The sequence below is a fragment of the Haliotis cracherodii genome, unplaced genomic scaffold (genome assembly GCF_022045235.1).
Source record: "Haliotis cracherodii isolate W230 unplaced genomic scaffold, xgHalCrac1.p SCAF_32, whole genome shotgun sequence".
Taxonomy (NCBI): Eukaryota; Metazoa; Mollusca; class Gastropoda; order Lepetellida; family Haliotidae; genus Haliotis; species Haliotis cracherodii.
The window spans coordinates 2,423,714-2,441,608 of NW_027266289.1; the positions used below are offsets into that span (position 1 = coordinate 2,423,714).

The window sequence follows — 17,895 nt, forward strand, 5'->3', positions numbered from 1 at the left end:
CCTTGGCCCGTCAAAATCGACGTGCCAGATTGACGTGGTACAGGCAAACTCAGCGATGGCAACAAAGGGAATGGCGGCGAGTGCTGTTTAATGACGAGAGCAGGTTCCAACTCTTCAAACCTAATGGGCGGATGCAAGTTTATCGACGATGTGGTGAACGTACGGCTCCTTGTTGAGTCCAGGAGGTGGAACCTTATGGGGGCAGAAGTGTGATGGTCTGGGGCGGCATTTGCGGGGACGAGAAGATGGAACTTGTCATCATTGAAGGCAATCTGACAGCACAATATCTTTCGGCCAGTGGTTCTTCCTTTCATCGGGCGTCAACAATGAACGGTGTTCCAACAAGATAACGCCACACCCCATACAGCCCATATTACTAGGGAATTCCTCAACGCCAACAACGTGACTGTACTGCCGTGACCAGCCCGATCACCAGATCTGTCACCCATAGAACATTTCTGGGACCAGCTGGGGCGTTGATTGTTGCCCTCCGCGATGAATGGAATCGAAAACCTGCAGTCGATGTGAGGACGCTTTTCTTCTCAGTTCGACGTCGCATTCGAAGATGCATTGCCGCTCATGGAGGTCGTATGCCATATTGAATGGTCTGGGACGTCGTCAGCTTAAAGTTGTAAGCAATTTTGTTGATCGAATACTGGACGAATGACCCCTTGTCAAGAAATGTCCCTGTTGGAGGTCAAGGACTTTGTTGTTGAATTAGTAAATTCGCATTTTACTGTTCTGAATGATGAATTTCTACAATACAATTGTAATTGCTGTTTAAAATTGTGTTGGTCATATTTTATCCTAAAAATATCGTTGGTAACGTTTCTTTTGGCCGTCAGTTTATTTATTTTCTTATCATTTTTATGTTCACCATGCCTTCTCAAGGTTGGAAAGAATATTTGTCCAGTATTTATTTTAATCCTAATTTTGGTATCTTGAAAATGTACGTTGAGGTTTCAAATATGTATCACAAAATGCATTCTTTCTGTTTCAGGTGTTTGTTCAACGATGCTTGGACTCGTTCAACTTCTGCTGCCATTCTGTGAGTCACTTGTGTAAAATAATAACTTGAAATGAACACGAACGATATATATAATTAATTAGCTCCTCTGTCTATTCCATTTAAACTACACGCGATATTGATGGATAAGCAGAATAAGGATTGATCTAAAAATAGTACCATTTGATGATAAAAATGTTAATGCTTAAGACTGTTGATAGAGGCTTTGGTGATAAGAAGATTACATGATTCACATTTATGATTTTGATTAACACAGCTGACTGGTTGCCTCGTCTGTAGGCTGAAAAAAACGTTATACGTTAAAGACAGAATCGTTAGTGATAAGAACATTAAACGATTCATTTTACAATGGATAATGCAGATGTCTACATTCAGTGACATTGAAGATGACATGCTAGGATTATCATTTGATGCTCTATTTCAGTCTTGGCTGTCCAGGGCTACACCGAATGTAAGTGGGGCTTACATGGCGAGCACTGCAACCTAACATGCCCCCAGAACTGTGCCCTTCTTCCTCCACGTGATCTTCCCTACTGTGACACTGACACGGGGAAGTGTTCTGAGGGATGCCAGCGTGGTTGGCATGGTGATCTGTGTGATCAAGACTGCAGCCGGAACTGTCTAGGACAGACATGCAACCATCAAACTGGGCACTGTACACATGGCTGCAGTGGAACTAACGCTGGACCTTTCTGTAATGATACTCGAGGTAGGGTGATTTTATTGAATCAGCTTTCGGTATTATCCTTAAATGAACACTCTCTTATCTACGTTTTTAGAATGATATGAGTTTAGCTTTAAGTTAATGAAATGGTACAGCAGAATAAACTACACTTTGTTGTTCTAACTGTGATGTTGGTAATCAGAAAAGCAAGGGTGATTTGTAAATAGGAACTGTGCCCGGAAGCTAAATAGCGGTACATTTTAATTTCAACATTGAAACTATAGTGTCATGTCATCTAACTTTGCTAATAATATCCCACAACCTCCATGGAATCACTGATATAGTTAAAATGTACAAAGTCAACAAAACTAATTTCATACACACAACAGCATATTTTCATAATCATAATACTAAAGGCAACAAAACCCGTTCTATATTCAATAGAAATATCTGCAAAAAGCTGAATCGATTGTACAATTCCGACTTTTTTTTAACATGTTTTTATGAATCACTATAAAATAGTGATGATACCAGGTGTATCCTTCCCATCCGGTGGCATCCATCACAAACACATGCAAAGGCAAGACATTTGTTCACCTGTCAAGACACGGGAACATGTCCTCCACACGTCTACCATAAGTCTATTTGAAAGTTTTACTGAGGCCTTGAATGTTGTCATCTGATCAAACAACTTCTGACCAAGTGTCATGTGACACTCTTTGAAGTCTTGGTAGAAAGAGCATGCTCGATTGTATCTAAAAAGTTGCGAAATATAAACACTAAAGGCTGGGGCTACTGGAATATTGCTCGACATTAAGGGAAAGCTGACTAGTAGGAAGTTGAAGTTATCCCTCTTGCCATACTGTCTTGTAGAGAGTTTTCTTTGTTTGTTTGTTGTTGTATGGAGTGTCTGTATGGAGTGTTCCACTTGTCTCAAATTCTTTCTGTAAATATGAGCAAAGCCCTCCCTTGATTGGATCTAAGATTATGGTAAGTCTTTGAAACAGGGATTCGGTGGTACACTTGTTTGCCCCAACAATACATTTCTCTCTTTAATGAAATTTTATGGAGCTTTTAAAATCCAGTACAAGAGAGGAATGGGTATGTCTTCAGGTTTTAAAGTCAAGTCAAAAGTTGACAGTACTGATTTATGGTTTTTGCCTTCCTCAGTTAACAGACTGGCCTTATATGCAGCATGATTTGATATGCCATTTATACAAAGTTCTTTGCTCAAACAATTAATGTAGTGATGTTTACATATGATGGTTATGCTATTCGAGGCCTTGTCAGTGGGGACAACTACAAACTTTTCATGTGGGGCAGCCAGACTTTGGATGACAGCTGACTTGAGACAGAGTGTTGGTTTATTCCAATTCCATTTCCTCTTTTTGAGTTGGTGCATTCTACTAATGACAACATCACGCACTGATTTAACCTACTTAAAGACATTCAGCAGTTTCCTCTTCTCTTTTGGCCTATTTTTGGCATATTCTTTGACAGCATCCATAATGATTTTGAAGTTGTGATCCCAAATGGAAGGACGTTGCTCATGGAATCTTGGTCCATATTTGAATAACTGAGGAAGGTTGTTATCGTCAACAATAGAGAAGTCACATGTGATTATATGGCCTGCACAGTGTGATGAGTCTTGGCAGTCACAGGTAGTGGCATTCACACCATAAACAGCCAAGTCCACGTTCTGCAACATATTCCTATAATTGCTTGCTTGTTTGTGGTTCAACGCCACACTAAGCAATAGTCCAGCTATATGACGGCGGCCTGTAAATAATCGACACTGGACCAGACAATCCAGTGATTGTAATCATGGCCATTAATCCGAGCAATTGGGACACGATGACATACATCAACCAAATCAGCGAGCCTGACCACCCGATCCTGTTAGTCGCCTAGCCTCTTGCGACAAGCATAGTCGCTTCTTATGGCAAGCATTGGTTGCTGAAGACCTATTCTTCCATGAATCTTCAGAGGTCTGTTCCTATAATTAAACAACCTGGGGGAATTATTTTCATCCAGGAGAATGAAACTGTTAAGTGGTTTCTGAAATTTGAAATATTGTGGGACATTCTGGGAAACTGTTTTATGTCTAAATGTTTTTTTAGTGCTAAACACATTAGAAATTGTTAATACATTTGCTCTTGAAAATCTGAAGGTTTCCTCATGGGCAATGGTTACACCAGGAGAAGTCATAATCACCTGACTTGCTGTGATCAAAACGTGAACCTTCATCTGCTACATGTTCCACAATTTTATTTTAGACCACATGAAGGATAAATCATTGATACTTGTATTGATATGGTTCAATTTAGGTTTGACAAATGAGTTTGTGAATAGATCCAGTAAAATGTAGAAACCATCGATTATATTAACTGTCAACTCTTTTGTTGCCACACATGGTCCACATCTTAAAGGAACCATTTACGATGGTATAGTCACAATTTGCCATTGCCAAAGGCTCGAGAGAAAATGACTTTAATAAAAAGAGAATGGTATAAATGTTGTTTTAGCTGAAGGGATACAGCTCTTACCTCATTTAAAAGAATGCTATGTATTCTTTGGATATTTATGAACTGATGAGCGCAAAAATAGACTGCCCCCTCAAACTTTCTCTTTCATAATCGCAGCTCTTTGTCAAATACCACATATAAAAGAAGTACGCCATGGTTACCAATTCTCTGTCAAATATATCATGTGATGACAAAACTCGGAACACTAAACTCTCTCGCTTGCACACAGTTGGATGTCATCAAAAGAAGAAACACACATGGAAAAGATCATTATCAAAGTGGAAGGGTCAAATTAAGAACACCTCTCAACAAAGTGGAACATATTTGTTGAGTTCTACTGCTAACTTAACATATACCAAATAATGTTACATTGTCAAAAAATTGTCCATATTATTAAATGTTTGCTGTGACGATCTGTAATCTTAACTAATAATTTAGCAACATCTATATCACTTCTCTTTCATCATCTGCTCACGTGCACTGGCATCAATTGTATGCCATAAACTTAATTCAGGATTAAATACTTTTGTACGAAGAAAACGACTGTATACTGCCATCAATAATGTTTAATGTGTCCTACTCTTTTAACAGTGAAATTACACACCATTGTATAAGGATAACGTATTTAGGGTTTTTAGTCATGCTGACATGAACAATTCCTCACATTAATGGTTTGCTCACAGCTATTATTGTAATAAAGTGTGAAAAAGAAGTTATTTAATCATGTATCTGATATGAATACACAATGCCATTTAGAAAGTGGTCAGCCTCGGTGGCTGAGTGGGTTAGATCGCTGACTTTGTGTGCTGGCGATTAGGTGCCTCACCTTGGCAGTTGTGGGTTCGAATCCCGGACGGGACTCAACCTAAAAAAGTACTAGAATCTGTACTTTACTAAGAAAGTGTTATCCCAGATATAACATTAGTTACATTTGACCACTTTCTAAATGGCATTGTGTATTCATAGCTTTCGTCCGTGGAGCCGTGCCAATTTACATTTGTCAGGGGGGTACTCAAAGTACGTGATCTAGACTACCAGTTGTCGGACTTTCATTTTGTGGAAGCCTTGGTGGCTGAGTGGGTTAGATCGCTGACTTTGTGTGCTGGCGATTAGGTGCCTCACCCTGGCAGGTGTGGGTTCAAATCCCGGACGGGACTCAACCTAAAAAAGTGCTAGAATCTGTACTTTACTAAGAAAGTGTTATCCCAAATATAACATTAGTTACATGTATCTGATACTTTGTTTGTCCAGAGTGTGGTCGTGGCTGGTATGGCGATCTGTGTCAACACCCCTGCAGCATCAACTGTGTGGAGGAAAGATGCAACCACACAACTGGAGTCTGTATACTTGGCTGCAGTGGGACTTACACAGGGGAGTTTTGCAACACTACAAAAGGTACAAAGATACATATGCTTAACATGCAATACAACTTGTCTCATATGTTGGAACATGTTGGGACAAAAACAATACCACTAAAGGGAGGTAACTCCGAATAATTAGCTGTCAGTGTCACCAGCAAAGGGCGTTATTGTACGAGCGCCTCGATCAATTTACTGTCACTTACAATTATTAGAAATTTCGTTACACAATACACTGCCACATAACATTAGATCCTAAAATATGATTGATCTTTGGACATAAACAATATCAATTATTATATGCGTGGTCACGACACAGGTGATTAGATATTAAATCTGAACACTGGCGTGTCACTGTTGTTTTTCCTTCATAAAAAAATTCTTTTGTATGGTCAAGTTGAAAAGTCTTTCATTTGGTAACGAATATGCTGAGTGGAAATTGTGTTAACGATTGTGTCAAAATGTATGGACGAGTTCTCTCTATTGTTCAGCCACTTGGTACATTCAGTGCCTACAATATGAAAACATGTGAAATGAGGCATGCAGGTTGGTATGGACTTACATTGGTGTCCTAGACTTTATTGTCGGCCCCTTTTCCTGATTTGAACACCTTTAAATGTGACATGGAATGACATTTTTTATGATATACCAGGTGACAATGTGTATCAGTATGATTGGCTAAACATCAACAATTTCACACCTCAAAATCGAAACACCTGGAGAAAAACTCAATATGACATAAATATTTTGGTGAAATTGGAGAGTTCGAGAATTTGAGAGTTCTGCAGGTAACGAAAACGATATTTTCTTTTATTTACGTGTTAGTAATAAATAAATTACTACGCTCGTTTTCGCAATAGTGAAATGTTCTCTATTTATTAGCTGTTTGTATGAGTACTTACATGTAAACACTTCTTTGACTCCACTAGTGGTGAACAACAAGGAAGACGCAAACCGCCTGGATGCCATACTGGAACTTGTGTCACTGCTTGTAGCAGTCGCAGTCACAGTCGCAGTCGCAGTCACAGTCACAGTCACAATCATTGTGTTCATAAGGTAAATATTGTAGTTATATTCAGTTTTTGAACATTTTATGTGTCATTGTGAATTTATGTTTTTATTTCCTATTATATTCAAATACGTATACTAACGAACATGCAGAATATGATGACAATGTTCACTGTTATCATTCCGTAAATACTTCAGTATCAGCAGTACCGTAATTGAATCAAAGTGAGAATAACAATAACTATGATACTGTAAAGTTGTATGATCCTCTTGCTGGTGCAGCTGGTTGATGTGTCCAGCCAATGAGCTGCTAGTCAAAACATAAGGCAGTTCTTGGATGATGATGATATTTATTTCTTTGTAGTAGATGGTGGGAGGGAAGCTGTAAAGAAGAGTCCTCCCTCCATAAAGAGTTCATGCAGAATTGTTATAATTTAATTTAAGCCAAAAAGGAAACATATTAATTTATAAGGATAAGTGGGGTAGCACGTGGTTGAAGACCATGTGCTCAATTAATGTAACACAAAATGTGTGAACTGGCAAATATTAAGATATAACAAATTAAATAATAATGCAATTAACTATATTTTACTTTAATGAAAAGCTGTAAAACCCTTTCTATGAATATATTTGTTTCCAAAGCAGGATGGAAAGAAATAAGAATATTGAAATGTTTCTCACCTGTTGCATGAGGATGGCAGGTGAGCAATTAAGTTTAAAGAAGTGGACCAAAATGGCCAGTCAGAAGAAAGGTAGCATTTGACAGGTATTAAAGGAAGTCAAGATGCTTCAGTCATATGAAGTGGTAGACATATCTAAAAATAGATATGGGGAAGTCCAGGTGAAGCTGGAGAAATCACAGAGGCTGCATAAGGGTATGTTAGTTGGCTGACATTCAACTGCAGACAAGGACAACATATAATGAACACAGAATGAAGTGATGGTGATAATAGATGAACATGTATATATGTATGTATATATGTATAGAATGAATCTAAGGGGGGTTATAAGTGGGTGGTACTTATGTGGCTATAACTCAATCAGAGTTAGCACCACCACCCGGCTACATACACCCCCACTTTGGGAAATGGCGACCTCGCCATTAAATAGTGGCAGTGTATTATTACATCCTAACACCCAGACACTTTGTTTTACAACAAACTGCCCATCTGTCATCCACTTTGGCTTTGTTCGGATTCGTCACTCGCCAAGGTGGTGACTGTGGAGTTGACGGTCCTGAACCAGGGATAGAACTGGTTGGTGCAGTTGGTGCTGGTGTGGATGGGGTAACTACTGGTGGTACACTTGCGAATGGCGGGCTAATTGGTGGCAGTGCTGACAACAGGGGATGATACCGACACTGGAGAAGGAGAACTCTCAATATCCATGCTGGTTGTTGAGATCTCCAGTGTTGTGTCAGTACTTGTGTCCTTAAGCTCGCCAGAAGATGGCGTTGAAACAGAAGTAGTAGTTGTCGGCGATGTCGATGGTGTGCGCCGTGGCCTGGGTATGGGCTGACCATTCGTACCAATGGGAAGGAGAAAGATTACGGTGAAGTACACGACATTCTCTGGTTCCTTCCTTATGAACTTTAAACACAGGAATGTCGACATGAGTTTGATAATCAACCACGGTATACTCCTCTTCCCACTCGTTAGCCAGTTTTTGCTTCCCACGTATATTGACGTTACGAACCAATACAACGTCACCAACCTTGATTGTGGCTCCGCGTGCCTTAAGATTATAGGCTTTGCGTTGTTTAGCCCGAGCCCTTTCAAGGTTTGCAGCTGCAAGCTCATATGCAGTGTGAGGGAGTGAACCCCGTTGACTCATGGAGGGAACAGTTATAGGCATGTGAGAAAGGTGATCTTTCCACTATGCCTTTTGCTGCTCCTCCAGAGTGCCGAGCATCTATCATGGAACTGATCTGGGTGAACAATACCTTCCAAATGGCATGCAGGTTTTCTTGGGGAATTAGTCAGCAAAGAGCCGGAGTCACAGGAGACTAATCACAATTTTATTTACAAGAACAATTAACAATGAGCAAGTTACGATATCTTAGAAAAATAACTGAGGGTGCCACAGAGAGTTGGTACAACCCTCTGGGCTGTGGGAGAGAGATCTGCTTGGTAAGAGAGTCAGACCCCTTCTCTGCCCTAACAAGAGGTTTCTGTATGTATTTAACAAAAATTAGAACAATAAAATGGAATATGATTGGTTGATACACGATGCCCATTTTAGAGCCAAAAACTCTAACTTATGAGCAGGGTAATTGCGCTCGGCTTTGCTGAGACTGCGACTTGCATAGGCAACCACTTGCCTTTGATTGTCTTGGGATTGGTAAAGTACTGCACCCAAGCCATCCCCACTTGCATCGATGTGCAATTCAAAGGGCAGAGTGAAATCAGCAAAAGCCAAAACGGGAGCACAAGAAAGCCTGCAAATAAGCTCACTGAAAGTTAACTGTTGAGCATCCCCCCAACTGGTTGGTTGGACTTGATCTTGCGCTTGGATCTCCCGCCATGTCCAGCAAGCAAACTGGTTAGTGGCTTGGAAGCTTAAGCGTAGTCTGGAACAAAACGTCTAAAGTAGCCGGAGTATCCAAGAAGATGATGAACATCTTCGACATAAAGTGCAATTGGCCGGGTCTTCAATACTTCAAACTTCTCAGGGTCTGTTTTGATACCCTCCTAGGAGATTACGTGAGGTCTGCAAGAATTGGCATTTTGATGGCTTTAGCTTGAGCCCCTTCTTGCGCAATCTTTGAAAGATTGCTCGTAATCTTCAAGATGCTCATCAAAGGTCTTAGAAAACACAATGATGTCATCGAGATAAATGAGGCATTGGAGAAGATGAATGTCGCCCATACACCTCTCCATCAGGCGTTGGAAAGTAGCGGGAGCATTTGTCATAGGGCATAGAGTTGCACTCGTAAAACCCAAGTGGGCCAACAGTAAAGGCAGTACGGGCCTTGTGCTCCTCATCCATTTCGACTTGCCAATATCCACTCTTAGGGTCAAGACAAGAAAAGTATTTTGCCCCATGTAAAGCATCAAGAGTTTCCTCTATTTTTGGTAGAGCATATGAATCTCGAATTGTGCGACTGTTCAATTTTCTATAGTCAATACAGAAGCGCACACTCGAGTCATGTTTGCAAACCAGCACAACAGGCGAAGCATATGGACTAGCAGATGAACGGATAACTTTAGCATCTAACATCTGCTTTATATGGTCCTTGACCTCTTGATACATAGAGGGCGGAATATGTCTATGTCGTTCCTTAAATGGAGTCTCATCTGTGAGTTCGATGGGTGACCAAGTCAGTATGTCCCATGTCCATATCAGACTTGCTAAACACATCTTCAAATTCATTCAGTAGAGAGAGCAATTGAGTTATTTCATCTGGAGTGTGATTATAACCCAGAGAGTCCAGTTCAAATAACTCTTTTGGTAGTTTGGTAGGTACAGAGCCAGTATTACTGATGCCATCCTCAGGGGATAAGCTGTCCAACACAGCAACTTGTCCCAAATGACCCGTGTTGTTGAGTGGGTAGACTGTGTGGCACAAAACTCCAGACCAATCTGTGGAGCACTACCCCTGCAAATACCTGTTATAATCTGGTTGCAAGATGGAGGTATGGTTATAGATTTAGTTGTCCGCACATACTCAGTTTGGTTCAGGTCATTCCAACGCCTATTGAGCCACTGAATAGCCATGGTCCAAGGAGAATAACTCCCAGATACCCTGTCACCAGGGTTGCTTTCACAAGCAGCATGCAGGACATTGGTCCTGAGGATAAGAGGTACGAATGAGTGCGGGTACCTCCACTACTTGACCCATGAAGTCAGGGCCTAGTAATGACCTGATTTGGTGGAGCGGCAAGTGAGGGAGGTAGGCTCTGTAGAAGCTTTCAGAGATAGTGGTGACCATTGAACCGGTATCTATTAAAACTTCACAGGCATGCTCCTCTTTTTTCACATGCGCAATGTATGGGACTCTTAGAAGTTTAAAGCAGGGCAATGCTGGTGACCCCTTTTGAGCCCTGGCCTTCCACAATCAAAACAGAAAGGAAAGAGGAATATTGAAATGTTTCTCACCTGCAAAGAAGAGTCCTCCCTCCATAAAGAGTTCATGCAGAATGCATGAGGAGGGCAGGTGAGAAAGGAAGTTTAAAGAAGTAAGTCAAGATGCTTCAGTCATATGAAGTGGTGGACATATCTAAAAATAGATAGGGGGAAGTCCAGGTGAAGCTGGAGAAATCACAGAGGCTGCCAAAGGGTATCAAGGTTGATGTTAGTTGGCTGACATTCAACTGCAGACAAGGACATCATATAATGAACACAGAATGAAGTGATGGTGATAGGAGATGAACGTGTATATATGTATGTATATATGTATAGAATGAATCTAAGGGGGGTTATAAGTGGGTGGTACTTATGTGGCTATATTTCATTCAGAGTAAGCACCACCACCCGGCTACACTGGCAAAAAACGTTTATTGTAATCTTAGAAAAACATTCCAAATCCTTACTCAATAGTAACTGTGTCACATGCCTTGATGACAGCACTCTGCCTTGGGCAGCCACGCATCCAGAATTGAAACCATTTCAACTTGTTTGGCATATTGTTAAGGCCCATTTACACAGGGCTGCGACCTTTGTGCCACCTTTGTGCAATCAAAAACTGGTCAGGATGCTCAATGGTCGCCTGAACCTGGTAAATCATGTCTTGAAACACAAAGAAAAACACCCCTAATTCTGAACCATGACAAATGGCAAAAATCTTAGTATGGGATGACTGACAACAGGAGCTGGGCGATACCAATGTCATCGGATAGAACAAACATTTGACAACAAATAAAGAAGATATTGGTAAGTTGTGATTGAAATTTACTGACAAAAACATCATGGTAACTGTTTTTGACCTTAGACAATACCTCAAAAACGTATGGAGCTGCAGGATTAAGTAAACGAGTTACGTTTGATGTTTCCTGTGAAAATGTGCCTTAAAGTCTCTACTTGACATGACACGTCAAACAGATCATGACGCATTCCCCCCTTCGTCTCATGCCTCCAGTCAGACGTTGGATCTGTTGATGGGTGAACAACAACCACTCCTGATGCAATGATGCTTCCATTTGTAAATCTTGTACAGGAGGATCTGGTTCTTGTACGCTGCTCCATAATATCCCAAACATGTTCAACGAGATTAAAATCTCGGGTCATTGCTGGCCAGGGTATAATCGTTTTTGCATCGGACCTCGGCCATCGGTAGTTCACGACTGCATGCGAATGATGAAGCCTTGCATTATCATCCACGTACTGAGGTCGAGTAGCAAGAGGGTGGGTGTCAAAATGAGGAACAACGACTGGCCTCAAAACACCACTGTTAAGTTGCCCCTTATTGTGACCAAATCCAAACTGCAATCATGACAGATGCACCCCAAACCATTACCTAGCCCCTGTCGTATGGAACAGTTGGGTTAATAATCCTGGGATGTAGGCCGTGTTCCAGTGCCTCTGTACAGGAGGTACCATGAGCGTTATAGTATGGGTGGGATTACAGCAAGACAGAGGACCCGTTTGATAGTGGTAGAGGGAAATCTCAATGGACGGTGATATCGGGACGAGATCATCGGCCCTGTTGTTCTACCGTTTTTGCCTCGTCATGGCCCAGGCATTACCTTTCAACATGACAACGCCCGGCCTCATATTGCTCGATTTGTTCAGGATTCTCTTCAACAAAACAATGTGAATGTCATCCCCTGGCCTGCTGGCTCCCTTGACCTCTCACCAATCAAGCACATGTGGGATGAGATGGATCGGCACCTTCGACGTCAACCATGTGTTCCACAGACACTCCAAGAACTTCGAATCATTCTCCAGCAGATATGGACAGATATCCCACAGGACTTTGCACGAGGCCTGGTCCATTCCATGAGATGAAGATGTGTTGCTTGCATCCTAACCAGAGGTGGACACACACGCTATTGATTTGTAAATTGACATTTTGGCATGTTCATGTTTTTTACTAGGAAATCACGCATTTTCTGAAGTCAGTCTGGCAAATTAAACCATTTGAACACTTACAGGAGTATTTTAGCTGTTGCAAACCGAAATTGTTTCAGATGTCACAGGAACTTTTGTTTTTCTGTATATTAACAGCCAGTCAGGAAACATTAGTCCGTTATTGGGTGTGGCCTAAGTGTTTGTCAGTTTATAAAGACTTAAACGCAACAGATATCGCCTCGTTAGCTAATTAAGTGAATCACTTGCAATTTTCTTGTATTGCACGTTTGCTTTCAGAAAATGTAACATTACTTTTTACAATAAATGTAATGACAAAACGCTTGTCATATCAAAAATCCAAGAATCAATAGTACGATTACTCTCCTAAGGATGTGTCTGTTTACCCCACACAACAAACATGAAACCTCGCACACAAATCTCCCTACGTACTTGGCAACAAAAGTTAATAAAACATGGACAAATATATTTCCTCAAACGCACACATATCATACACGAACCACTGTGTTTTACTATCCTAAATAATGGTAATGACACCAGGAGTTCGCAAACTGGTGACTATACACTTTAAAACTCCACACAACAAACATGGGAGATTAATCTATTTCCATGTTCAAAACTAATTATTGTCGTCTGCTGAATCTGTGGATCACTTCTAATAGGGTTAGATGTTTGATTATGCCCCCATCCTTTTGCTCACGTGACAACACTATTTAACAGACCTTTGTCTGGAGCAACCATGTCATACAATTCGGCATATACTAATGGTATGTTCAAATTACAATGACCAATTTAATAAGTACTTGTGTTATTTTTGTTGTAGTTGGCGGAGAAGAAAGAACAGGTAACAGAACATTCTATATCCTTAATTCCATTACAGAGTTTGATGTACAGTCTACATAAGGTATTCGGACCATAGAATAATTGTCCAGACATTCAGCCTATATAGATTCAGTTTACCTGAAGGACAAGGCACAATGAGGGCCCATTTTTGAAATTTGGGAATTTAATTTTTAAATTTGTGATGCAAAAATGTGCCAAAAGTCTGATGTGACAATTAGATTTATGTTTATTTTCTGTCTGTGTAAATAATGTTATGCCAAATGACCTGCAATGTATTATGAATTGGGGGTCGGGGATTCGTATTTTAGAAACAAAAATTAAATCTGGAAAAGGTGGAGAATGGTCGGAAAGTTTAATGAAGGATAATTTCATTATTATTAAATCTGATGACTTATGACCCTCTATACACTTTTTCAGGAAATGTTTACTATTGTTTTCAAATTATCCTGGTGAACTGGTCCGATAATATGAAATGGTTGACCCCGTAGACGAAAATGTTAAAAAAACACTTGTGTTCTGACATGTCTTCTATTTGCAGAATGCAGGGACAGACGAATAGGTACAACAATCAATTAATTTGTCATCTGCACTAATGGCTTCACAACATTGTTTGACATGAACGACATATATCATGTTATCTAATTACATTTCGTTTTGTAAATGTACAAGACTATTGGAAATCAGTTGTAAAAAGCATTCACTGATATGTCTCTTCTTCTTTATTTCAGTTTCCTAAGTCCAGGTAAGTAACATATTACAACTCTTTTATAGAAAACTTAACAACAAAACAAAAACAGGCCCCCTTGTATGATTACGACTACAAAGAAATAACAATGTTTACAACTGAATTATTTGAGATTGCAATGACTGAGCTTGATATTGCAGGCATGACAGTTAATAATCACATCACATTCAGCTCCTCCAACCAAAGAAGGCACTCATCTCAAGTTATACTGGCATGACCATTTGAAAAAAAACATATGATACAAGAACGACCAACGTTTACGTTCATCCATGGAAATATCACGAACGTTTTAATGTTAACGTGTGGGAATTAATGTCATAATAATATCAAATCTACTGTACTATCTTTAAGATGTGTAATACTCAAATGTGTGTGATATGGCATATATTCCCTAAGTCCACTACTTTCTGAATGCAACTATCGACTTCTTCAGAAACGAGATATGCCCTTGTGCCCTGAACAGTTTGATCATATAATAGTGCCAGAGTCAAACATAATTCAGCTTTCCCATATAATAATAATTGAGTTTTCGCCACGCAAAGCAAAGCAGTGGATGATAGCACATGTAACAGCCCACAGCAGCAAGCCACGAATATATTTTAGGATGCCAACGTCTAGGCAAATCTTCATGATCCGAGGGGGATGCACGTCTGCGTTCAAAGAACCAATGACGTCAGTAAAAACAGATTTCATGTTACAGCATGTTGCTAAATGAATTGTTTGACCTTAAGCGACATGCTAGTACTATATGACACAACTGATGGTGACCCTCCTCCCCCTCCAATGCCATCCTTTTTTCTCTCGTTTGCTAATCACTGAATCCCGAATACCAAGTAACACAAATCTACAAGTACATGCCAGAATTCGCCTAAAAGCACAATGTTAATCATAGACGAACACCTATTGGTCATACAAGGCTGTAATTTGAAGTTACTTTACTAAGAAAATATCGCAAAATATGATATAAAAAGGAATGTACACCTTTAATATTTTTTTAAATAGTGAATCTGCACACCAAACATATTTTGTTTGCATCCCGCGTGCCACACTAGATACCAGAATCGAAAGTACCAATAGTTGTGAGTTGGCAGCAACATGATTCAGCATGATTTACAACTGATGTGGCTCTTTTCACAAGTTTATTTGATGTGGAAACTATGCTCCGAGGTACATGTGAGCTGTTGCATTGCTGTGAGATTGATTGACGCGTTTGAAGCATATGAGTCAGCTTTTTTAGTTTGAAGCTCACATGAACTTTCGATTCATTTGAGCATTCTGACTGAGGATTGTTTGACATCCAACTATCGTAAACGTTTCCTCTGAAACTTCTGTAAAAAAATCACATATACCACGGCGCCTATAATTCCGATACAAATTTCATTCCATTAAGTCTAATGGTTCAATCTCTTTCACGAAACCATTCTAGCTTAGTTGCAGCAGTTATTAGTTGTTTCACATTCTGTTTCCTTCTACATTAACCCAGAATATATCATGGTTCTAGAGCGAAGTAATTGCTTCATTGGATTTGAAGAAAGTTCTAATCCGCACTTGAAATATTAGCTTTATTTGAGAGTTAGCACATATGATCATTCTGATAATTTTCCATTGAAATCCTTGAGCCATAGGTCCAAATACTGGAAGAAGAAGAAGAAAGAGTCATCGATATCCCACGTACCTATATATACCATGTAATATGTCTTATTACAGCAGTAAAAACTATGGTTAGTCCTAAATAAAAGCGACTGGACTCAACCATAAAAATGTACGAGATTGTGTACTTTACAAAGAAAGTGTTATCCCAAATATCTCATCTGTACCATAAAAAATCTCATCAAGTATTTTTTTTCTTCAACCAGAGGCTGAATCATTTAAAGTGGAGACCAGTACAATGACAGATGGTAAGTTAAGCATAGCATATAATCATCAAGGTTTTATTGCTGAACCTCAACTGTAAATAAAAAGGGAAACCTGAAGCAAAGCAGTAGAGTTTGGTCGATTTTGCTTTCCTTGTTATGTGGTAACTATAACTAGTTAATCTAAATATCTATATCTACCAATGATATTGGAATTTGGCTGAAAGGGGACGTGGCAATCTGCAATATAACAACTATGTTCTAGTGACTCTTTTTTTCTGAAGAAATAATGTGTTTAACCAAAGTCAGAGCTGCTTCAATAAGAGACCATTTAACACATGAAAACATGTCCATAAATCTTATGCAACATCAAACATATATCCGGAATAAATTATTTCGCTGTCATTTATACTGTATTATGAATAAGGCAGCAAAGAAATTTCCTCATCGAAGAAACATTTTCTTTTTTAAAAGCCAAGAGCAGAGTCGATTGTACGATTCCAACTACACATTGAACATGGGTTTATGAACCGCTATCACATAATAATGATACCAAATGTTCGCGAAAAGGTGAGCATACTCTGCCCCACCGGTGGCACTCGTCACAAACACATGCAAAGGCAAGTATATTGTGATAATACAGGGACATATGGTACTAGTCAAAATAGGGAATTGCATCGGACAAATTTGGTAATTTCCTCCACTTGTCCACCATAAAACGCTTTGAAAGCTTCAATGGGGCCTTGTGTGTTATTACCTTGATCAGACAAGTCGTATCACGCTCTTTGAAATCTTATTAGAAAGGGCTAAAAATTGGTGTATTGTAAACACATCAAGGGCCAAAGCTGCTGCTTAAGTATTTCTCAACATCAATTACTCAACTTATTGACTTTTAATGGTGTTTTGTTCATATAATGAGTAGTGTGGCTCTACTTTTAACACGTTTGAAATGACAGAATTGTCAGATACCAAGAATATTTCAAAACCTATACCTCTTTCAAATGACTGAACTTAGCTGCAAGTATCCTAATGATACTTCTATTTATTGGATTAGCCAGTTTGACATACATGGAGGTCCGTTTGGATTGTCTATTATTTGGCTACACAGGGCACAGAGAATAGCACCGATCCACTGTTTCGTGGCTTTGGCTCATTTACCAATTGCATTACTATACGTCTTGACTTATTAAATAACTTCCGGTTTCGGAAGACCCTTTACTTGTTAGATGTTACAATGGTTCAGGTTCTTTTTCAAAGAAAGTTACTACTTAAGTAAGTACTTTAATTTTTGGTAATGTCACTACAGGTTTGGGAAAACGCATCCTTAGTACATAAGTACACCCAGTTTGGATGATTTTACTTCCGGTCTCAGCAAACACATTCTTCCTGACTATCACATGATTCCAGCGCAGCTTGAAGCGAAGTACATAGTACTTGTAGTTTGAAAAATGCTACTTCCTACATTAAAACTAAACCATGTGAACAAAAATCCTCTCACTTAAATTTAGAGTTCGTAATATTATCATGGACTGTTCTGGGTGAACGATACCTACCAAATGGCGTGCTGGTTTCCTTGGGGAATTAGTCAGCAAAGAGCCGGAGTCACAGGAGACTAATCACAATTTTATTTACAAGAACAATGAACAATTTACAATCTATACTTGGAAAATAACTGAGGGTGCAACAGAGAGTCGGTACAACACTCTGGGCTGTGGGAGAGAGGTTTTGCTTGGTAAGAGAGTCAAACCCCTTCTCTGCTAAAACTTTGCTACAGTATGTATTTAACAAAAAAATGAACAATAAAAAGGAATATGATATGGTTGATACACGATTTGTTGTGCCCTA

The 17,895-nt window shown here is 39.6% G+C and overlaps 1 protein-coding gene across 1 annotated transcript; it reads left to right on the top strand.

Annotated features, from left to right (window-relative positions):
- Positions 1-1,014: 1,014 nt before the first annotated feature.
- LOC139477267 (protein draper-like) lies at positions 1,015-8,100 on the top strand. Its single transcript, XM_071259817.1, has 6 exons — positions 1,015-1,048; positions 1,452-1,736; positions 5,468-5,611; positions 6,504-6,630; positions 7,228-7,283; positions 7,916-8,100. Exons 1-6 carry the CDS (start codon positions 1,015-1,017, stop codon positions 8,098-8,100), a joined length of 831 nt encoding a protein of 276 aa, XP_071115918.1.
- Positions 8,101-17,895: the final 9,795 nt, after the last annotated feature.